This window comes from Triturus cristatus, chromosome 11 (assembly GCF_964204655.1).
Source record: "Triturus cristatus chromosome 11, aTriCri1.1, whole genome shotgun sequence".
In the NCBI taxonomy this organism is placed as follows: Eukaryota; Metazoa; Chordata; class Amphibia; order Caudata; family Salamandridae; genus Triturus; species Triturus cristatus.
Genome location: NC_140594.1, coordinates 80,144,953 through 80,170,036, shown reverse-complemented (window position 1 = coordinate 80,170,036; position 25,084 = coordinate 80,144,953). Strand labels below are relative to the sequence as shown.

Sequence of the window (25,084 nt, the reverse complement as noted above, 5' to 3'; positions counted from 1 at the left end):
TTGGCACAGGATCTGGTCTAAGGAAGAGACTAAATGTAATAGGGACCTATTACAAGATAGTCTTAGGCTGGACGGTGCTCAAAGCATACCATGGGTTAAGTATATTCGAGATTTCACTAAAGATATGGGTAATCCCGAATATTTTACCAACCTTAGCACCATCACTTTGGTATCCAGGAAAGACCTTAGAAAAAAGATCCTGACTTTCCTGGACACACTACGACTGCTGGGGGAAATCATTAAGCCCAGTGTCCTACAGCATCAGATGGTACTTACAACTTTTAATCTGCAGCCATATTTAGTATTTGTTCCCAGTGTTTTTGATAGGTTTTTATTAATAAGATTTAGATTGGGGACAATACATAGACTAGTCTCTTTTCCCAATATGAACGACTGGGCTAGGGAGTTACAACTATGTCCATGTGATAGTTTGTCAAATTAATCCTCTCTACATCTGGTTTTATTCTGTAAACTCTATAAGGAGTTAAGAAAGACTTGGATAGTCCCAATTTTACAGAACTATGGCTTGAGACAATGCCGCCCTGAGCTTATTAAGCTTCAGCTTTTAGAAAATGAGAATGTAGCTTGGAGGATGTCTATGTTTTAAAAAAAACATTGCATCAAAGAAGGACTATTGCAATCTAGGAATGAGGAGGCGGCTCATTTTAGTTGTATTGTTTCTATTCTTTTTATCGTACTTGTGATTATGTGATCTAAACATACATGAAATGTACTTTTTTTTATCAGACAAAAATGTGTATCTATTTTTAAATTTGTGATGTATTTTATTTGTGCTTTTTATGATTGTTACAATACAATCGAAATAAAGATTTGCTTGATTTGAAAAGCCAGTCAATGTTACCCTATGGAGAAAATTGAGTTATCGGTTTAAAGGTAAGTACTCGAATGGCAGAGTTAAGGTTCTGGGCATAGTCTCCCAGGGTCAGGTAGGTACAGTTGGTTCACCCTCAGCGGCACAAGGGCGGCCGGGTGCAGAGAGAGTTAGGCCCAGTGTTATCCCTATGAGAGGTAGGGGGGCCTTGGTTGGTGGCTGCTGACTAGCAGGCCACGCGGCTGTGGGAGCTGGGCTCCTGGTCACTTACTCAGGGCAAGTGGGGAAGTAGATAGGTGTAGAGGTTGCACTGCCAGGGCCACTCGGGCGGCTGGCTGCAGGGTGCTTTTGAGCCTTCGGGCGCTCAATTGATTTCAATGGGAAATCTACGGTTTAGAAAAAGATTGCAAGCTCGGGGACGAAGATTCTTCTGGTGCCACCACCACTTCGAGAGGTAAGTTGGGTAGTTGGAGGATAGGTAGGTACCCCGGGATTGGGCACAGCGGGGCGCCGGGTGGAGGGGTGCCTTTTGGTGTCGGGAAATCTTACCCTCTGTTGATCGTGGTTGGGGGGGCACCTGGTTCTGAGGCTGCAAGCTTCTTCAGGAGTGTCGAGGGAGGTCCTTGGGTGCCGGACTTAGGGGCACAGTCGCCGTGGGGTCATCCTCGTGGTCTTTGTTCACTCCGGCACAGCCCAGGCTTGGCGAGTGCAGAGTGTGCTGGGTTCGCGGTTCCGGGCTGCTGCCAGGGATTAGAAGTAGATTTTGAGTAGAGCCTCTACTCATGGGAGTCCCAGGGGGCTTAGAGTCAAAAGGTAGCAAGGTCCTCCGGGGTTTGTGAGGTTGCTGGCCACAAGAGATACCGGGTTGGAGCAGGAGCAGGTTCGAGGGTCGACAGGCCGGTAGGGCTGGGGCCAAAGCAGTTGGTGTCTTCCTCTTCTTAGCAGCTGCAGGGCAGGTCTTCTTTCTTCTAGCTCTTCTTCGGATTTTGGAATCTGGGGAAGGAAGGTTCAGGGTGCCCCTAAATACTAGATTTAGGGGTGTTACAGGTAGGTGAAGGGCAGGGACCAATGGGTCACTGTCCTGGGGTGCGTACACCCCCTATCCTGCCTCTCTCCTGTTGGAGGGAGGCAGTAGCCTAGTCCTGATTGGGCAGGGCTTCCCATCTTCAAGATGGCGAGAGCCCGGAGATGTGCTTCACCTCGCCTCCCCCACCTGAGGGGTGGGGTTGGCAGGCTGGCACATCCCCTGTCCTCATTTGGGGTTTCCGGCCAAGCTTCCCGCCAGAGTGGGGGGTTGCAGTGGCCTGGAGAAGCTCACAGAGGCGGCATGCCTTTGAAGCTTCCCTCTGCCCATCCTGGGGAGGAGATTTAGCACCTCACCCAGGATGTGCATGGTCGCAGACCCAGGAGAGCAGGGGCTCTCCTACCCAGGGGTCCAGCAACATGTCTGCTGTGTGGCAGCCTAGGCAGCCTCAGAACAGACGTGGATTGTAGGTTAGGTTTCAGGGGGCATCTCTAAGATGCCCTCTGGGGTGCTTGGTACATTAAATCCCACACTGGCATCAGTGTGGGTTTAATGTGCTGAGATGTTTGATTCCAAACTTCTCAGTCTTCAGTATTGCCATTATGGTGCTGTGGAGTTTGTGTTTGATGAGCTACCAGCACCATATACTCTTAAATGGCAGCACTGCACTTACAGTGCCCAGGAATGGACCTGGGTACTGTAGGGGCACAGGGCTGCTGCTCCTGTGCCCACACCATTGGCATAGGGCACCCAGCTAGAGGGGTGGCTGATGTATGCCATGGCAGTGTAGGCGGTGGGCATGGTACACAGGAATGTGTGCCATGTCGACTCTTTGTTTTGTCTTGTACCCAGACACTCAGCCTGCAAGGGCAGTGTGTGTGTGTGTAAGGGTACAGGGCCTCTAAGGGTGGCACAATGAGTGCTGCAGCCCTTAGAGGCCTTCCCTGGTCACAAGGCCCTGGGTACCTAGGGTACCATTTACCAGGGGCTGACATGTGGCCAGGGTTTGCCAATTTGGTTTTTTTGTTTTAGGGAAGGAACATAGGCCCTGGGCACCTGATTGGCAGGAGTTCAGGGCACACTCAGTCAAAGTAAATTCAGCAATTCAGCAAAAAGTGAGGGCATACGATGCAAGAAAGATGGCACTTTCTCACATGCATGTCCTAATAAATCTAGTACTGGCAATAATACAGATTTATTAAGAAAAGGTGTTTGATACTAAACAGCAGTATTTTCAGTGAAGCCATCATGTAGCTGGGCAACTCGTAATGACCAGTGCCCAGTACATATACTTAAGATGGCTTCCCTGTTCGCTTGTACCATCTAGAACTGGAACTAGAGAGCACAGGGGCATATCTGCTCATGCAGATATGACCTCACTTCTAATATAATGCACCCTGCCTTTTCACGGGTGACGGCACGGAAAGATCCTCAACACTAGCCTAGATGCCACCCCTTTCTATCACAAGCTCCTCCCTATTTCCCCCTCCCGTCTCCTGAGTGACAACATACAAAGGTGAGACGAGTCGGAACACGTAGCATGAGCCCCTGACAGACCCTTCACACGACAACAGGTAATAACTTCGAGGCACTGCTTCGCGGTGGGTAGGTACTGGGAGAGATGGTGGGATATGTGACCGATATTGTGATGGTTACGCCACCCCATTGGAAATGGCAATTTAGTGAGGTGTGATTTTTTTTTTTTTCCCCCCTCCTTTTCCCCTTTCCCACCACTATCTCCTCTATCAGTTCACATATATTTCCTCCCCCTAGCTCCCCCCACCCCCCCCCCCCTTGTTTTTTTGTTTTTTCACTTTGTTCATTGTATTTCATGATGTTGAGCACATATGTTATCGCAACCCCCACGGTGCACATTTACATGGAAAATGTTAAAACTAATAATTTGATTGTGGTGCTACAGAAAAATTGTAAAACTAATAAAGAAATTTAAACAAAAAAAATGACATGCAGTGCCTTTGGCGTGTCACACAGTTAGTGTGCAGTGTCCTGTTTTCACTTATGGTTTGCACCATAACACAGTCTGTAATGGCAGCCTGCATGCACTTTGTGTGTGGGCCCCCTAGGGTGGCATAAGAAATGCTGCAGCCCTTAGGGACCCTCTATAGTACCCATGCCTGAGGTACCAGGGGTATCATTGACTAGAGACTTACAGGGGTGCTAAAGTCCATGCTAATTGGTTTACAATTACACTTTACTTGTTTCAGGGAAAGAGCACTGGCATTGAGGTCTGGTTAGCAGGCCTCAGTGCACTGTCAGAGTTGAAAACCAGCATCTAGTAGTCACATGGGGGAAAAAGTAGGGGGGATAACTGCAAAGAAATTACAGTTTCCTACTGTATGAACAATAGATGTTTCCTTTCAGTGGTGTGTTCCAGATTAGTTGCATGTCACATGTGCCACCATGATGTCTCTGCAACACATTGACAGTCGACTTAATACAAGTGAGTTTAGTGCACTCAACCCAATGTTTTCCGCCCAAAAGGGTAACAGACACTCGCCTGTTAAAGCTTCCCGAGTGCTACAAATCGTAAAGTGCTTTTCTTTTGGGAAATGTAATATATCAATTTTCACACCTCCTTCCAAGCAGTTTGAAATTTTTCACCCAGTTTTAGCCAGGCTGAGCCTGTCATCTAAATTAAGCCTGGTATTTTATTCGTTGGAAACCAGTCCCTGAAGTATGCTTCTGTTTTGTATTGCGTTTTTTCAATGAATTGAGAAATTGTGCAGAGTGTATGTGTAAAGGATTTGTTTATCTGTAATGGAGAGTGTATTCCTGCATAGTTCACTTATGTAAACCCATCAAGTTACTAATATGTATTAGATCCTAGCAAGATATTGGATTTTTGTTGTTATAGTTATAGTATATATAGTTTATTTTATAAGTATTTATTTTCTGATTTTATAAGTATTTATTTTCTGAGGTGAACAGAGGTTATATCAAACGATACTTCGGAACATAGCAGTTGATAGTAAATGCGTGAAAGAATTATATTACATTATGCTAATGGTGCTGTTTTGTAGAGCACTTATTTACTTAAGAACACCATTTAGTGGTGATCAATTTTCTTGGAAAACAGAGATAACATGAGATTCATTATAGGTATGTCCTGTTCGTTTACAAAGTGGGTCTTTATTCGTGGGTTTCCTTTGAATTGTTTGTTTTGGGGGTCGCTCTGATATTAATAAGAGGATTGCTTTACAGACATGAAACTCAAACTATAAAGGAAGTACCTCCACTTCTTGGGATCCAAATAAATGAAAAGAGATGAGACTGAGCATAATGCCTGCCAAGTCCATATGCCAAATGTTTATTTAGCTGCAATCTTGAGACCCTGATGTTGCCTATGTGGTATTTCAGATCAGAGGCTTCAAATTCTACACATGTAGATGGTGGCAATGAGTGTGATGCCTTCATTGCAGAAACCTGTTCTCTATGGTGTGAATACTCTATAATAGTCTGGCGGCAGTATTCTGTGATCTTCGCAGATGCTGGATGAGATTCATCTACATCCCGGGCACCTAGAGTTGGTAAAGTCCGGGCTTTGAGCGAGACATTAGAGACCTTGTACACTACACCTTCACAAATGGTATACAGTACCATATAATAGGATTGTTGTGATATTCTGGATAGGTGTGGATAGTAAATGTGAATAATAACATATCCATTATTGTGCTTCTTGCAGAGCATTGTGAAGGATTTTGCAGCACGCTGTGGAATGATTTTGCAAGAAGCAATGAAGTGGGCTCCATCTGTCACCAAATCTCACCTCCAGGTACCTACTTGTGTTAGTGGAGCATTCTGTGCTATATTGGAACCAGTTAATGGCACCCCGCAGCAGACCTTTCGGGTGTCCTCTTAATTTGTCAGCATTGTGATTTAGATTGGCATGCCTTCCACATTCTAACCTGAAGGGTAAGTTGAAACGCGTGTAACTGTATAAAAGATACCAACACTGGGGAACTCTAACACTGGGGAACTCTGTTTAAGATAAGGAGTGTTTCCCTTCTATTATATCTTTCATATTTTAACATTCTTTGAATACTTCCTGTCACTGACATTTTGTGCCTTATGCCAGGTAATATTTAAAGAACATAAATGTATGAAAGATGGTGGAGTTGAAGAGCTGTGAATATAGGTATGTAACTTTTTCTGTCTTCACACTTAATCGGCCACTGTAGAGAACCAACTTTGTACTCACTCTGTCTCCCTTTTTCTCCCTCTCAGCCTGTCATTCTGCTTTCTCACTCTTTCATCTTGTTCCTCTTTATCTCCCACGTTCATCATTCCCTTTCTCCCTTGGTCGGTCTCTCTTGTTTACTCTATGTCTTCTGATGTCTCACTCTTATTTTCGCTCTACTTAAGCACGCTGTTAGGATGGAATTTCAGTGTTGATTTTGTAAGGCGCCTCTGTTATGTTCGAAATTATAGGTTCGAGGCATATGAGCTGCAGATTGTACACTTAGCATAGATCGCCATCTGGTGTTGGGCCCGGATGTTTGCAGTTTGTTTTTCTTCTTGGACAGTCTTTGGAAGTCACGAGTTTGGTGACTCCTCCTTCGGTCCGTACTGCGCATGGGCTTCGGCTCCATCCTCAGATTGTTTTTTTCCGCCATCGAACTCGGATGTGATACTTCGTGCTCCGGCTTCGAACTTCTACGGTTCCAGCCTCGACGGAAAATCCTCGTTCTTCGAGTTTCTTCATCATCATCTTCATCTCTCGAAGCGGCACTTTCTCCATCCCGTACATCGGCACCGGCCTTCGGGCCCTCCTCGACTCCGGTCCCGGCCGATGGAAAGGACTCCGTTCAAAAAGTGCCCAAAATGTGGGTCTAAATTTCCCCACACCGACCTCCATCAGGTGTGTAACCTTTGCCTCTCTCCAGAACACGAGGCTAGAGACTGCCCCGCCTGCAAGTCTTTTCGATCGAAGAAGACCATCCGAGATCGAAGAGCTCGACGCACCATGGCGCACTCATCCTCTGCAGCTCCACCGGACATCTTCGGAGACGGCGCCGAAGCTTCGGGGCAAACACACACCGAGCAGGAGGAAGACATCGTCAGCGCTTCCGAGGCCGACGACTCCGACGTGGAGGACGTTACACCGGCGCAGCGGGCCGTGAGTACTATACCCCCTCCCACCCCCGCGCCGAAAACCAAAGAGACTCCGGTTACTCCCTCGCCTGCCGGCCTGGGCAAAACCAAAACCAAAGCTTCTATCACCCCACCTACGGGCCCGGTGTCGAAGCCTCCAAAGTCTCACGGCAGCTCGGGATCGAGCCAGCCGACGCCCGGTGCCGAAAGACAGCATCCGGCACCGAAGAAAGCAATATCCAGCTCGACTCCGAAGCCACCGGTGCCGAAGCCTGGACACTCGGTGCCGACCAAACACAAACACAAATCTGTCGGCACCGACGCCCCGGCGCCGAAACCTCATTCGACGCCGAAACACCCGGAGACCTCAAAAAAGCATGGCGCACACAAACCATCGAAACCCTCGGTTCCGAAATCACCGGTGCCGACAGACGATCCGGCACCATTGGCTCTGTTTACACCAGACCCTCTACAAAAGACTCTGTCCAAAGATCCAAAGACTGGGCTTTTGACTTTAATTACCAAGAAAAGACGCCTTGATACTCCGGCTCCTCCTCCTCCACCCAAAAGGAAGGACTCTGCTACTTCTCCCCTCAGAGTGCCCTCCCCACTACCGCCTCCCCTACCTCCTCCACCACCTCCACCCCCTCCCCCTCCCAGGTCTCCGCCACCTCCACCTCACTACGATCCGGCCCCATCCCCAGATCCGGATGACGGGGACCCGGACAATTACCCGGCGGACGCCCCAATGGATCCCACTCCACCAGGGACCCCAGACCCATGGGAGGATTACAATAACCCTGATATACCAGATATACCTCAGGACGACCTATACCCATCCAGGCCGTCTCCTCCAGAGGACTCCTTAGGGTTTCATCATTTAGTGCAGAGAGCAGCACACTACCATGGGGTGCACATGCACAGTGAACCAGTGGAAGAAGACTTCCTACTGGATACATTTGACATACAAGACAAATCCACTTCTATTTTACCCATGCTTAAGGGTGTCACCAAGCACGCTACAGAGGTGTTCAAAGACCCTGTCAGGGCCAGAGTACTGAACCCTAGAATAGAGAAGAAGTACAAAGCGGCACCCACAGACCCTGCATACATTAAGGGCCCTGCTCCCCTAGATTCCCTAGTTGTCTCCACAGCTAGAAAGCGGGCTAACTCCCAATCCTCAGGAGAAGCCCCACCGCCAGACAAGGAATCTAAACTTCTGGACGCGTCTGGTAAACGCACCGCCTCCCAAGCTGCAAACATGTGGCGCATTGCAAACACACAAGCACTGCTTGCGCGATATGACAGAGCACACTATGACGAACTAGAGGCTCTTATGCAGCACCTTCCAGAAAACACAAGCGCAAGGCTCATGACCTAATACAGGAGGGTAAACTAATTACAAATACCTCCATTAAGTGTGCCCTCGATGCAGCCGACACTGCTTCTAGAGCCATAAATACAAGTGTCCTGCTTCGTCGCCATGCCTGGCTCAGGATCTCAGGGTTCAAGCCTGAAGTCCAGGCGTCCATACTCAATCACCCCTTTGACCAGCAAACTCTCTTTGGGCCAAAGGTACACGAAGCGTTGGAAAAGATGAAAAAGGACACAGACACAGCAAAGTCTATGGGGGCACTCCAAACACAAGCCTCTAAACGTTCCTTTCGACGCTCGTCCTTTCGTGGCACAGGCAGAGGCACCTCCACCGATAACGCCTCTACCTCTTACAAGTCCCCTCCTCAAAATACCTTTTCAAAGGGCAATCAAAGGGGCGGTTACAGAGGCAACAACAATAAGGGCAGGGGCAAAACCAACAACACCCGTTCTGCCACCCCACCCGCACAATGACTCCCCTCCGCTCCCCCCAGACCATCCCACTCCGGTCGGGGGCAGACTACAAGACTTTATCCACACATGGGAGTCCATAACATCGGACAAATGGGTGACCCAAATCATTCGGTCAGGGTACTGTCTCGAACTAACATCTACCCCACCCAATATCCCACCAAGGCACCGTCCAATGTCTCAAGAACATTCCACACTGCTCAAACAAGAGGTACTCTCACTCCTCCAAAAACACGCTATAGAGCAGGTCCCCGTCAATCAACAAAATCTAGGGGTCTACTCCCTATATTTCTTAATACCAAAGAAAGACGGGACCCTCAGACCCATTCTCGACCTCCGGCCTCTAAATGCCTACATACATTCAGACCCTTTTCACATGGTCACCCTACAGCAAGTCCTCCCACTCCTCTGCCAGGGAGACTTTCTCACAACATTGGATCTGAAAGACGCATACTTTCACATTCCAATACACCCCTCTCACAGGAAATACCTCAGGTTCGTGGTGGACGGGCAACATTACCAATTCACGGTTCTCCCCTTCGGGGTCACCACCGCACCACGGGTGTTTACCAAATGCCTAGCAGTAGTAGCAGCACACCTCAGACGTCAACATATTCACGTCTTCCCTTACCTAGGCGACTGGCTGATAAAAGCCGCGTCCTACGACCAATGTGTGCAACATACAAACAGCACCATCCAACTGCTCCACCGGCTAGGCTTCACGGTGAACTACCAAAAGTCCCACCTCATACCATCTCACACAAAGCAATATCTCGGGGCCACTATAGACACCTCCAAAGGTATTGCCTATCCAAACTCAGCCAGAATCACAAGCATTCAAGCCTTACGCAAAACATTCCTTCCTCAACACTCTCTTCCAGCAAGAGTGTTTATGAAGCTCATAGGAATGATGGCGTCTTGCATCTTCATAGTGCCCCATGCAAGACTCCACATGCGTCCACTTCAAGAGTGCCTAGCACAACAGTGGAACCAGGCCCAGGGACAGCTGACGGATCTGGTGTTGGTGGACGGCCGCACACATCACTCTCTGCAGTGGTGGAACACCACAAACCTTTCCAAAGGGCGACCGTTCCTGGACCCGGTTCCTCAGGTGACTCTAACAGCGGACGCATCGCTCTCCGGCTGGGGAGCGCACCTTCTACACCTCACCATGCAAGGTCTATGGACGCCACAGCAAAAATCGCTCCACATCAACCATCTGGAGCTCTTGGCGATCTTTCTAGCCCTAAAATCTTTCCAAAAACAGATTTCGGGCAAAGCAGTCCTCATTCGCACAGACAATATGACTGCAATGTATTATATCCAAAAACAGGGGGGGACACACTCTCCCCAGCTCTCCCGCTTAGCCCAGAGCATATGGAGATGGGCAATTCCCCAAAACATCTTCCTCCTGGCACAGCACGTTCCAGGCGTACAAAACACCATGGCAGATCTGCTCAGCAGACAAACGCAACAACTACACGAATGGGAACTGCATCCACAAGTTCTTCACCCATTCTTCCAACAGTGGGGGCATCCTCAGATAGACCTCTTCGCCACCCACGAAAACAAAAAATGCCCAAGCTTCGCCGCCAGATACCCACACCCATTGTCCAAGGGCAATGCGATATGGATGAACTGGTCAGGCAGATTTGCATACGCCTTTCCACCTCTCCCACTAATTCCATTAGTGGTCAGGAAGCTACAACAGCACTCCCTCACACTCATTCTGGTAGCTCCGACGTGGGCCAGGCAGCCGTGGTACACCACGCTACTACAACTGTCAGTGGTACCACATCAAAAACTGCATCTATCCCCATGCCTCCTAACCCAGAACCATGGAGAAATCAGGCACCCGGACCCAGCTCAGCTCAACCTGGCGATCTGGCTCCTGAAATCCTAGAATTCGGATACCTTAACCTTCCCCCTGATTGCATGAACATCATCATGGAAGCCAGACGTCCTACCACTAGAGCATGCTATGCCGCAAAGTGGAAAAGATTTGTAATTTACTGCCGTAACAATACAATCAACCCTCTAGATGCATCCATACAGCACATCATATGCTATCTGCTCCTTCTTCACAGGTGTAACCTGCCATATTCATCCATACGCCTACACCTAGCAGCGATCGCTGCTTATCTACAAAACAGACAGCATTTATCACTCTTCAGAGTGCCCGCTATTAAAGCCTTCATGGAAGGCCTTAAACGAGTAATTCCTCCCAGGGCACCACCTTCCCCTGTATGGAATCTAAATTTAGTTCTTACACGACTAATGGGTCCGCCCTTCGAACCAATGCACAAATGTGAGCTACAGTTTCTCACCTGGAAAACAGCTTTCCTTGTAGCTATCACTTCCCTTAGAAGGGTTGGTGAAATACAAGCGTTCACCATACAGGAACCCTACATACAAATGCATCACAGCAAGGTCATACTTCGCACAAATCCGAAGTTTCTGCCCAAAGTCATTTCCCCCTTCCACCTCAATCAATCAGTGGAATTACCTGTCTTCTTTTCGCAACCCCAATCTGTTGCAGAAAGGGCCTTACACACACTTGATGTGAAAAGGGCGTTGCTATACTACATACAAAGAACGCAACCCTTCAGGAAGACTAAACAATTGTTCGTTTCCTTCTCTCCACCACATAAAGGCAACCCCATTTCTAAATCAGGGATAGCTAGGTGGATTGTAAAATGCATACAAATTTGCTATCAAAAGGCAAAGAGAACATTATCTGTTCCTCCTAAAGCCCACTCTACAAGAAAGTTAGGGGCTTCTATGGCTTTTCTAGGGAATATACCCTTAGATGACATCTGCAAAGCAGCCACATGGTCTACACCGCACACCTTCACAAAACACTACTGTGTAGATGTGCATTCCAAGCAGCAAGCTAGGGTGGGCCAGGCTGTACTAAAGACACTTTTTCAAACAGCTGCAACGGATACCGGTGGTCGCCGCTAAGGTTGGGTACTGCTATATAATCTATGCTAAGTGTACAATCTGCAGCTCATATGCCTCGAACGGAATATGCTACTTACCAGTATGCATCTGTTCTTGGCATGTAGAGCTGCAGAGTTGTACACGCCCACCCGCCTCCCCGGCTACCTGTATCCGTTCCAGTACATCTTATTTAGATACAACACATGGGTTTCTCACTGTTATTACTACGCTCCATCATTTCCCTGTTGGCGAAAAACAATCTGAGGATGGAGCCGAAGCCCATGCGCAGTACGGACCGAAGGAGGAGTCACCAAACTCGTGACTTCCAAAGACTGTCCAAGAAGAAAAACAAACTGCAAACATCCGGGTCCAACACCAGATGGCGATCTATGCTAAGTGTACAACTCTGCAGCTCTACATGCCAAGAACAGATGCATACTGGTAAGTAGCATATTCCTTCTCCCCACACTGCTGCAACGCTCACAGAGGCAGAAGCAGTCACTCCCTTGCATTCCAATGGCGTACCTCTTTCTTGCTTTTCATGACGTTAATCTCACATATAACATTTTTCTGGAATCTTTACCTATCTGTAGGACTATAGAAGGCAGGTTCACTCCATCCTATTACAGCTGTTACATATGGCCCTCCTCTTTTAGATGTTTAAGGTACTTCAACTCCTGTGTTGTGCTCGTGTGCTGTTCTTGTGCCAACACTACTGGTATTCTCAGCAGCTGAGTGTTCAAACGGTCTGATCATAATAGGTATCCTATACTAAAAATATCACGACAAAACTAACTAGCCAAACTAAATATAACCTTAGCCCCAAAACTAGCTGTGAACCTACCCCTAACACCAAGCACAACTCTAGCCCTGTACCTAGCGCTGAACCTACCTCTAGCGCTAAGCTTAACTCTAGCCCTGAACCTAGCTCTGAACCTACCCCTAGCACCAAGCTTAACTCTAGCCCTGAACCTAGCTGTGAACCTACTCCTAGCTCCAAGCTTAACTCTAGCCCTGAACCTAGCTCTGAACCTACCCCTAGCTCTAAGCTTAACTCTAGCCCCAAACCTAGCTGTGAACCTACCCCTAGCCCCAAGCTTAACTCTAGCCCTGAACCTAGCTCTGAACCTACCCCTAGCACCAAGCTTAACTCTAGCTCTGAACTTACCCCTTGCTCTAAGCTTACCTCTAGCCCCAAATCTAGCTCTGAACCTACTTCTAGCACCAATCATAAATCTAACCCTGAACCTAGCTCTGAACCCAAACTTGGCAGTTAAAGCAACCCTAGTATGAACCTAACCCTAGCGCTGAACCCTAACCTTAGTCCTGGCCCTAGCTGTAGTCCAAAGCCTAACCCTTGCCCTAAGCCTATCCTTTGCCCTGACCTAACCCAAGACCGAACCTAGCTCTGAACCCAAACTTCGCAATGAACCAAACCCTGGCCCTAAACCCAACCCTGGTCCTGCCCTAACCCAAATCCTGCACCTAACCGTGATGCTAATCCTAGCCTGATTCTAACCAGTGGTGGCTGGTGACATTTGAAAGTGGTGAGGCGTAAAACAATTGTGAAACTTCACCGATGCGAGCGAGCACAGCGAGCGAGCCCGAACCACCTAGAAAATTTTGAAAAAAGAGTGGACAAATGGTGCATTTTCAAGCAAATTTGAGAAAGCAGGGAGGTTAATAAAGCAATTGTGAAAGTGCAGTTATTACATTAATAAAGAGATGTCATATAACATAGGAAGACGCTTATTCAGTATAACCACAAAGCTTCATAATAGACTTCGCGAAACAATGCATTACCGAGTACCTCACAGATGCTTTTTATTTAACAAACAATTGAACAGGTTGCAAACTGAACTAGTGCCAAGAACAATATTTGCAAGAGGTCTCATTTCTGGATATGCAGATCTTTCAGAGTTATTCGTGGCCTTAGAGATATAGATGTACAGACAATGTGAGTGATTATGAGAAGGAGTACAGTGTTTGTATGCTTCTGATTAGAACAGCACATGGTCATAAATAAGGATACCACAGAAAAAGAAGGGAAATGTGCCCATTAATGCCCAAAAACAAAATCCGCACGGGCTAGGTTCAATTTCTCCACAGCACCTCTAAGATTTAACACTCTTTCTGGCAGTGGAAATGTTAACACTGCCAAAAAACAGAAAGATCCAAATATCTTTCGAAGAGGCAATACTCAAATCATTATTTTTCCAGGATGAAATAGAAAAGCACATTTTGATATTAATTTCACAGTAAGGTACTGCTTTGCTTAAAATAATCTTACGTATGTGACTCTAAACATAAAAAAAAACGCTTGACTATTATTTAAACTTGGAAGTAAAGCTGCCTCTTGTAATAGAAGTGTCATACACAGCACAGCAACACAAATCACTAGCAACCACAAATTCACATTTGTAGTGATGCAAAATCAACTAACAAAACTACTATCAAACAGCCGAAGGGTGGCTAGGCTACAGTCTGTCGTTTTAGGACGCAGTATAGCGAATAGCAAACAGTATAGCATTACTCCCAATGTGCAGATACCAAGAGAATTAGATTATGTAAAACAAGACCACCACAATAACAGCGACTGATCGGTGGTTGGATTGTATACATGCAAGCAAAAACAGGGGCAGTAATATTTCCCGCTTTCAGCATGTGCTGCTGTAGATGACATACTGCTGTGCACAAACTTTAAAAAGCCGTTTCTAAATCTTTAACAGTATTTTGGGAGCCAAAGCGGGACATTTGTGAAACAGTATTTTAAGTACATTTGGACGGCATCTTGCTGGGATTGAATGAAAGGCTTATCATAAAAGGAGGCCAAAGAGGCAGTGAATCGCAAAGCTCTTTCAAGATGGTGCATAAAGGTGAGCAGCAAAGAATGCCAACAGAGTACTGAATTGTACATTTATACCCTGGTTTGGCGCGGAGGGGTTCTTGTGTTTTGTATTCGATGGACTTCGCTTGCTGTCACCACGGAGATCGCTTTCCCTGCCGCCACCGATACATTTGCCATTCACTCCCTGACGCAGCCAACTTTCCTGAAATTCCCAGATTTGTACAGAAGCCTTTCCCTTCGCATTCACAGCAGGTCATTATCGTTTCATATCGTACTTGAAATGCCCGGATATTTACGCAGCCATTTGTCAAGATTTCCAAACTGTCGCATTCTGCTACTTTACCCGCTTTTGGTGTTCTCGTCAGTACTCGCAGCCTATTGACGGCCCTCCCTAGCTAACATCACAATTGGACCTAGAATTTTCAAATTATTAAACAAAGCCGATCCTTTTTACAATGCAAGTGTAAACTAAGGAATGTCTTTATTTCTCACCACCACCAATGTGAACGGTATTCGTTAATTATTTGACACCTCTCGGTTAGCTGCGACAGTCAGTCCAATGTTATTTACAGCTTCTCGCCGCATGATGATTCGAGTGGCACTCCCATTAGCATTCACTAATTACTCTGCTCGCCAGCAAGCGTTATTAAAAACCACCAATCACCTGAAAGAAGCTCAATATGTATTGTGTTTTATGGGATTTTTTGCTGTTGATTCACAAACACTCAGATACACTTGGTGACACTTTGAGATTAAAAATGAATTTATAAGAAAAAAACAGCTGCGGTGTAATATTGTGTGCATATAACTATTGAAAGAAGCTGTGTTGCCCGGGGACTGCAGGAATTGTGAAGTTCAGGAGTATTTACAGCAGGCACAGACTCGCCATAAAAAGCGCGCTAAAGCTTACTTGGTTATTCCTTTCGAGTTAAGAATGAAAATCCTATTCACTTATGTTTTCCAAATTCCACGAAACTGCTCCACGTCGTGACTCGTGATAAACTTTGGTGGCTGGCTGTGACTATCACTGCTGCTACTAGCCAGGCTAGTCTCGACTCTCGACGACTGAGAGAGGGAAGGTGGCCGATTTGCCCAGCAACGGCACAAGGACTGTCAATGGTCAATCAGTTGCATGGCTTAATAATAAACCATTACACTGATTGGCCATTGCTACGTTAGGCGCTGGGCGGGCCCTCCCACCCCTGCGGATTGCGGTGCCAACTGAACTGAACTCCAACTTCGTAACTCAAAACTGGTCATACCCCTGGGCTGCAGCAGCAGCCAATCCGGACGCAGATGCTGCTGTCGTAGGATTGGCGTCATGGCGTGAGCAGGCAAACTCGCCGCTCATTTTGCTCCTACTGGGATCTGCTGTTTTGCCCACCCCCCACGTTACCTTGTGCTTGCTGTAGCACAGCCACTATGCGCATGCTGGGTTCCTGGCCGAGAAAAGGCAGCCGGCCAAACCCAACACGAGCACGCCACCACACGAACATTACATTGCGCGCGGCCGCGCGCAGCGCGCTCATCATGAAAATCAATGCTGCCTCCCGAGTCCTGCCTGAGTAACGGACACGGATTCCGAGTCATAGTCACGTGACGCCGCGAGAGATGCGAGCGCGCCGCTTTAAAATTATTAAAACAATTTCAACTTTGAAAGTTGAATAATTTAAAGCGGCGCGCTCGAAATGTACAACAAATAATTAAGTGGGGCAACTCCCCACCGCCCCAACGCAAAAACCGCCACTGATTCTAACCCTAGCTCTGGGCTCAAACCTAGCAGTAAGCACCCTTAGCCCTGACCTAAACGGTAGCCCTAAACCAGCTGTGAACCTTACCCTAGTACTAACTCTAGCCTGAACCTTGCTCTGAACCCAAACTTAGCAGTTACCCCAACCCTAGCATGTACCTACCTCTAGCCCTCAACCCAACCATAGTCCTGGCCCTATCCTTAGCCCTGAGCCTAACCCTAGACTGATCCTAGCTCTGAACCCAAAATTAGAAATGAACCAGTCTTCAGTCCTGAACCCATCTCTAACCCGGAGTTCAACCCTAGTCCTGGCCCTAACCCAAGCCCTGAGCCTAAACCTAGCAGTAAACTGACTCTTAGCCCTGAAACAAACCATAGCCCCAACTCTAATCCTAGCCCTGTACTCATCTGTGAACCTAACCCTATCCCTAAGACTTAACTCTAGCCCTGAACCTTGTTATGAATTCAAACGTAACAATAATTCTAACCCTAGCCCTTAACCCAGTCCAGACCCTTACTTTAGTCCTGAGCCTAATCTTGCCCCTGAACTCAACCCTAATAGTGAACCTAACCTTTGCTCTGAACCTAACATTAGTACTCAACCTAACCCTAGCCGTAAACCTGACCCTGGCCATGAACCTAGCTGTGAATCCAACCTTAGCCTGGGACCCAACCCAAGCCCTGATCCCAATCCTGACTCTGAGCCTAACCCCAGCCCTGAAACTAGCCGCAAACCTAACCTTAGCCCTGATCCTAGCCGTGATCCTAACCTTAGCTAGGGACCCAACCCTAGGCATGAAGCCAACCCTAGTCCTGAACCTAGCCCTGAACCAAACCCTAGCAGTGAACCGACCACTAGCCCTGCCCCCAGCACTGAACCTACCCCTAGCCCTCAATCCTGCTGTGAATCTATCCCTTGCCTGATAATTTCCACAATACTTACTTTCCTGATGAAGTTGGTACAGACGATATTAAGATCCCAAGTATGTTTGTCCTGGTGATATTTTGCCCACTGTGTTTTTGTTCAATGATATTAACATTTAAATGTTTTGGTGCTAAGCTGCATTCCAATATCTCTTCATACACTGCCAAAGGTCTTAACTCACTTTGTTTAGCACTCGGATTTTGGTTCCCTAAAGAAGGTCTTATTTAGAATGCTATTGCTTGTTTTTTCCAGGAATACCTGAACAAGCACCAGAACTGGGTGTCCGGACTATCCCAGCACACAGGACTGGCAATGGCTACAGAGAGCATCCTTCACTTTGCTGGCTACAACAAGCAGAACACCACACTCGGGGTAAGCCGCTGACTTCTCTTATAATCCGCCATATTTGTGTTATAAAATGTAGAGTGTTTAGAGTGCGCAAACATGGATATACTAAGTACAGATTATGCGTACATCATACTATTTAAAGAATAAATAGCTCTTATCTATTGGTGGGCGCTCTGTGTGGACTATTTATGCATTATCAACGGTAAAGAACTGAGGCAACGAACATGGATGTATTGTAAATTTGCCTTTTGTGTGCATTGTCACCTGTAAAGAATAGAGCACATGCCTACATGTGTGGATAATCTGCATGTGTATGATCGCAGTAGCGAACACATGGATGTATTCTATGTTTGGCCTATGTGTGCATCACCAGCTGTAGATCATAAAAAGCCTTGTAGTGTCTTTATAGCCTGTTTCTATATCGTCAGCTGTAAGAATACAAAGCGTGTACTCGAGTGGCTACTCTGCATTGCCCATATATGAATTTTGAGCTGTAAAGAAAAGAGGGCTTGCATGGAGGAGAGGATACTCTGTGTGGCCTGTGTGTACATCATCGAGGAAGCAAACTTATGGCTGTGTTCTATTCTTGTGTGCATAGCCAACCATAAAGAATGGAAGGCATGTGCTCATGAGTGGATACTGTGCATGGGCTGTGTGTGTGCTCATCATCTGCTGTAGATAATAGTGTAGGAAAGTACCCCTTTTTGACTATGTCACCCCCACTTTTTTTCCTGGTATCTGTTGCAATTTTGACTGAAGTGGTCTGGGTTCCTTCTAACCAGGTCACCAGTGCTGGCACTCTTACCCTAAAGAAAGGTAACTGTTCAGTTGACCCCAGTCTTCTAGACCTTTAGCACCTCTGTGAGTCCCTAGTAAAGGATACCTCTTGTACCTAGGGCATGGGTACTAATGAGGGTCCCTAAGGGCTGCATTATGTATTGTGCCACCCTAAGGGACCCACCACCAAACTCATGCAGACTGCCACTGCAGGTTGCGTGAAATGGTGCAAACAAGTGTGAAAACATGACGTGGCACACACCCTGTGTGTCATACCCACAGACACTGCAGTCATTATATGTACGTCACCCCTACAGCAGGCCTTATAGCCCTAAGGCAGGGTGCATTACAATACATATGAGGACATATCTGCATGAGCAGATATGCCCCTGTCCTGTCTAGTTCAATTACTATCTAGTACAAGTGAGCAGGGAAGCCATCATACGTGTATGTACTGGGCACTGGTCATTACGATTAGCCCAGCTACTTGATGGCTTTACTGAAGCCTAGGGTGTTTGCTATCAAATACCTGATTTTAATACATTCATGCTGATGCCAGTAATGGATTTATGAAAACATGCATGCAATGGGCACCTTAAAAATGCCCCCAGAAAACCTACCAGCCTCTTAGTGTGCTGGCTAACTGGTATCGTTCAGTCTGCCCCCACAGACATATTTCTGACCCTCTCTCAGGCCAGAAACAATGACTGGCCTGCTGCCTTGAATATGCAACCCCGCTTCCCCCAGACCTGGGAGATGTCACCTCCTGCCCTGAGGCCCATTTGGCACTAGGACAGTTGGGAAATTAGCTATGCAAGGAGGTGTGTTAAACTACCAGGCTAGTCACACCACTAAGGTGGGCTGCCCGTGGTACTCCACGAAAGACAGGTTCCACCATTCTTGATTTTGGTGGAATTAGGAAATCTGGGAAAGGGTATGCCCACTCCTCCCAGGACATGGTCATATAGAGAGTATAGTGACCCCAAGGGCAAGTTGCCCATTGGCTACTACCCTTCACTCCCCTTAACACTCCAATTCATTATTTAGGTGGCCCCCTGACCACAGGAACTGATACACCTGACTAAAGAAGAAGAAGGGCAAAGTAGAGCAGAAGAAGTGAGAACTGTGGACTACCTGTGCCAAATTCTGCCTGCCTGCCTGCTCCTGTCCCAACAACCCGACTCGTCCTGCAGCTATGCATCCTCAAAAAGCCTCGGAGGGCTGGCAGCCACTTCCCTGCAACCTGCAGGCACCAACCCTTGTGTCCGGTTCTACGTTCTGCTGACAACAGGGCCCACTAACGCAGCAGCCAAGCAGGAGGAGGCCACCGTGCTCCAGAAGATCAGATCTGTCTCCCCACCAGGTTTGGAAATGCCAGGATCCCCAGGAGCAGCCCTGCACCAATACCTGGGCTACCAGACCCTTTGCAGCAACCAAGGCTTGTTTGAAGTCCAATCCTTACTCCAACACCGCAAGACCAACTTGCCAACGAGGGACGTCAGCATCACAGAGGCCAGCACTGAACTTGTTCCAGCTGTCCTGTTTTGTCCCCTTCTCCAGGTCGACACCGAACGCGAGAGCCTCTAAAACCAGCAACCGACCAACCGAAAACACCTCGGCACCCGAGTCCCACTCGACTGAAGGTGTCCCTGTGTCCCTGAGACCCTCAAGAGCAGAACCCGAAAGGAACATCCCAACCAGGGGACAGTGGTACAGTAGTAGATGTTGACACCATTAATGTATCGCTTTTGTAGCTCACTCATGTAGCATTGTGTTGAATGATACAGATCTACATATCTCAAATGAACCTGCAAGAAAATGAAGACAGTATAACAAACGTCATGCACCTTTCTAGACAATAGCCTCATCTGATATGGCTGGTTAAGTCAAAATGCTTTTATCCCCATTTTGAAAAGTATGTAATTATGAGCTAAAACTCATAATATTTATAGGATTTCATTTGAATTACAGCAAGCACATTCCTGATGTTCTGATGGATACTTCTAACTGCAGATTCCCCACTTTTTCATTCTCCCAGGCGCCACCCTGGATCTGGAACTTTCCCAGCAATTGCTTCTGCACACCACCAGGTGGCACCCTTGAACTCTGCAGCGACAATGCACCGCCTCTGGAAGTAACAACCCGGAGCTGTATATAGACAGCATCATTGCGTGCGGTCATTGGTTCTATTTTTTCTCTGCCCTTTACCCAGAGTCCAAAGCTCTACTCCCAAAACATGTCTTATTGTTTCACCAACTCTTACATTTTTCTCTTGGCGAAAACGTGTTAGGAAAAATGTGTCCTCCAAAAACTACAGGATTCAAACTGTGCTATGACTGTTGGAAGGAGATGTCCATCACAGATTTGCACGACATCTGCCTGTGGTGTCCGGGGTCTGAGCATGATTTAAAGTGCGCCCCTGATGCATCTGAAGTGCATCAGTAATGCTCCTGTGGGTAAGGAGTCCAAGAGGATTGAGGCATTTGGCAAACACATATTCTACTCTGCCAGCCTGGCATTACAATCAGTAAATGCTGCTTCTTTAGTGGGTTGGTACACACATGCCCTCTGGGACATGGCCAGGGAGATATTGTTTGTGGTCCCGGAAGACCTTAGGGCCTCTTTGGCTCAGACAATTCATGATGGACAAGCCATGGTCAAGTATGTGATTTATGCTGGCCTAGATACCGCTGATTGACTGGGATGGGTGGTTGACACTGGTGTTGTCCTCATTCGATATGCGTGGATGTGTTCGACAGGATATTCTGGGGATTTGCAAATTCCTTTTGATGACTCCTGCCTTTTAAGTGAAAAAGATGATTCTGCTTTGAGATCTTTTAAAGAAAGCAGACCCACGGCGTGCTCTCTGAGTCTGTTCACCACTGTTCTAGCGGTAGCCCAGCTCCATACCAATCTATTGTAGTTCAGGGACATTTGTCTGGCTCTGAAGGCGTTTCTGCCATCCTTCAAAAGGAGGCTGGTGCAGGTTCTCTTGGAGAGTATCACTGCCTTGCGGTACTGCAATAAGCAGAGTGGAGTGGGGTCCAGGGTCTTGTGGCAGGCGGCTCTGCAGCACTGGAGAAGATTTGGGAATCAGGACATTTTCCAGTTCGTAAACCACCTGGCAGGGTCTTTGAATGGCATGGTGGTCGAGCGTAGCAGGTGGCGCCGGGCAGATCAAGCATGGCGCCTACACGCGGTGGTGCAGGACATCTTCCAGCAGTGCAGAGAATCCTGGCTTGATCATTTAATCACAGTCGAATGTACAGTGTCAAAAGTTTTCCTTATTGCAGTTCCTGCAAGAACACTTGCTAGAATTGCAACGTGGGACTCCTGTACGTCTTTCCAACCCTGCCTCTTCTTCCTTCAGTCCTGAAAAAGATCAGGAATGACTGGACCCAAGTCATCTTAATGGCTCCAGGTTGGGCCAGTAAGGTATAGTTCCCGGAACTTCAAAGCATGGGCATCTTTCCTCTGATCAGTCTACCATTTATAACTCAAAAGAGATCTTTGCCATTGTTCAGAGCTTTATGTCCCCATCAGCTCAAAGTAGCTTGATGCCCGCGACTGTGGCTTGGTGCGAGTCCCTTTCCAAATTGTTTTGGGACAAAATTCAAGGGATAAAAGATAGCTTTTTATGTCCTGCTGTCCAAGACTGCATGCCTCCATCTGAGGTCTCTCTTGCTCCCAACCGGGCGGCCATCTCTTCCAACCATTCCTTGGTTAATTTTTCCTCGGTTAACCTGTCCTGCACGTTGAGAGTACTTAAGGGCCTGAAGTCCGGGTCCCCGGCTGACCCGTGCTCGGCTACACTTCTGGCTTCCGTGGCAGAGGTTGTGAATGCGGAAGTCAATTACATTATTAATATGTCCTTGCGTGCCGCTAGGGTTCCGAGTGTCTGGAAGCAGGCTAAAATCCTCCCCCTCTTGAAGAAAGCTACTCTTAATCCCTCGTTTCCGGGGAATTATAGACCGATCTCTCTTCTCCCTAGCCTTTCTAAGGTGTGCGAGAAGATAGTAAACAGACAGCTTTCAGAGTATGTGGAGGGGGCAAGCCTATTCCATCCTGCTTAGTCGGGCTTCCGCCCTTCCTTTAGCACGGAACGTGCTTTGGTGGAAGTATCGGAAGCTATTCGGGAGTGTCTCGATGCCGGCGGGAGAGCAGCCTTAGTGCTGCTCGACCTGTCGGCCGCTTTTGATACGGTTCCCCATTCTCTACTGCTGGATAGACTGACAGAGATTGGAGTGGCAGGCTCTGCCTGGGATTGGATTAAGTCCTTTCTGGAGGGTCGGTCTCGGCAAGTTTGGTTACCCCCGGCGGCTTCTTCTCCCCAGCGGGTTTGCACAGGGTTTCCTCAGGGCTCCTCCCTCAGCCCTCTTTTATTTAACATTTACCTTACCCATCTCGTTTTTTTGGCGGAGGGTTTGGGGGCTAAAGTGATTGCTTACGCTGATGACACGCAGCTATTGTTTACTTGGAATAAGAACGTGACTGATGTGGCCCCGGTGCAATCGTGTCTCTCTGCAGTCTTCAAATGGTTGGCTAACGCCCAGTTGAAATGCAATGAAGACAAGTCAGAGGTTCTGCTGTTTGGTGAGTTTCCACCTGGGTTCAGAGACTCGATCTGGCCAGCTGAGTTTCCGCCCCCCCTGTCCAGTAGCCAGATCGCTAAGAACCTGGGTGTTTGGTTTGATGGGAATCTTTCCTTCGCCAGTCAGGTGAAGCGACTGGCAGGTTGCTGTTTTGGGCTCCTTAGAGTCCTGAGAAGATTTTTTCCGCTTCTTCCTCAGACGGCTCGCGAGTCGGTGGTGCGTGCGCTTATTTTGTCCCGCCTGGACTATGCTAACGCGCTCTACGCAGGGATTCCAGCCTATTCCCTTAATAGACTTCAGGTGATCCAGAACGCGGCTGCCCGCCTCCTGGGGGGGATCCTGCCCAGGGAGAGTGTGCGGGATTACCTGCGCTCCCTGCACTGGCTTCCGGTCAGGGCGCGGGTGGTGTTTAAATCTCTCACCATAGCCCATCGTGCACTCCACGGCCTTGGGCCAGGCTATCTGCAGAAACGATTCTCTTTTTATGTTCCGGGGAGGCCTTTGCGCTCCTCATCCCTTAAACTGACAAAAATCCCTGGGTTCCAGCGACATTGCTTGGGGGGTGCCTCCTTGACCGTCCTTGCGGCCCGTGCCTGGAATGCTCTTCTTTTCGATCTTCGATGTTTGGAAGATATTGCTGTTTTTTAAAAATTGTTAAAAACTCATTTCTTTAATTAACCGTCAGGTATTGTTTTGTTTCCCCTTGCTCGCGCCGGGACACTCCCAGTATCCTTGCGCGTTATAAATTTAAATAACATAACATAACATTTGGGAAGGATCTTCTGTGGTAGCAGCAGGGCAGGGTCCTTCAATCAGATCTGCGCATTCTACACCTTTATACATGGGGATTAAGCAGCAGCAGTTGAGTGCGCCTGATCTGCCGCCTGATGTGGTGGATATCATCCTCGCAGCCAGGTGTCCTTCCACGAAGTCCTTTTATGCTAGATGCTGGAACATTTGTGGACTGGTGTGTTATTATCAAGACTTACCATTTACATGCTAAACTATCAATTGGTTTTTTTTTTGTGTTAATTTTGCCTTTGGTACAAGGTTATATGTCCGTCATTTTGGTTTTTCTGCATTTGCCGGACCAATCGTCTGTGTTTAAATCACCTTTTGTGATGAGTTTTATAAAAGGTTTGATACAAATATTTCCTCCCAAACAGTCTTACATGCCATAGTGTAACCCTAATTTGGCCTTCACATTTTTAATTTGTACACCTTTTGAGTCTATGCACAGCTGCTCGCTCCGTCTCCTAACTTAAAAGACTGTATTCCTCATTGTGATTACTTCAGCTCGCCACTTAAGTGTACTTCAGGCTCTGATGGGGCAACCTCCCTATCCCACCTTTTTGCTGTACAAACTGGTGCTGAGGACTCGGGCAGCCTTCTTGCCTAAAGTCATGACTTTCCCCCATGTTTGGCCATCCATCACCCTGCCAGCCTTCTTTACCCCCTGCCTCACTGTTACATCCTGCTTTTCCTCCCTCTCTGTCCTTCTTTAGTGTCTTGTTCTCTGCTGCTCAGCCTGTATCTGTGATGTCACCTAGAGTTCCTTTTGTGTATGTTTGATTCTATTGTCAGTTATATCTGAGGCTGAGCAGCAGGGCAGCTGATCCCGGTGGGGCCTTTACTGAATTACATTTTTGCTTGTATCCTGTACATTAATTCCTGATTACTAAGAATAAACCCACATCTGGACTTAGCAACACAAGGAGTCATCTTTTATTTTGTTAAATGTTTCACTGACGACGATTAAAGGAAAGAAACCACGCATGATCAAAAAGACACTGCAGAAGAAACTAGAAGAAACTAAGTGAACCTCATGCCCAACCCCTTGATTGCCTCAACGGTGTCTACAACAACAGCCTACAAAAGTAAGTTATTTTTTTGGCATTAGATGTTATGTGACTTGGTTAATTTGAACCTTCAAAAGTATGTCGAAGTCTGAAATCTGCATAGCCTACTCAAAGAAATTAATTTGCCTTGTGCCAACTTTTTGTGACTGATATTGAGATCGCTTGTTTTGTTTGGAAAGCGCTGCCTGCTGTGAACTTTTGAGGATTCTACTGTTTGCAATGCACCTGA

General features: G+C 47.4%; 1 protein-coding gene across 4 annotated transcripts in view; it reads left to right on the top strand.

Annotated features, from left to right (window-relative positions):
- The window catches only part of PI4KA (phosphatidylinositol 4-kinase alpha), a 548,133-nt gene that overhangs the window by 320,235 nt on the left and 202,814 nt on the right, over nt 1-25,084 (top strand). For all 4 annotated transcript variants that reach the window (XM_085633226.1, XM_085633227.1, XM_085633225.1 and 1 more), the window contains 2 exons: nt 5,560-5,649; nt 17,532-17,651. In XM_085633226.1, coding sequence (XP_085489352.1) covers nt 5,560-5,649; nt 17,532-17,651 — 210 coding nt within the window. The remainder of the gene's footprint in view (nt 1-5,559; nt 5,650-17,531; nt 17,652-25,084) is intronic.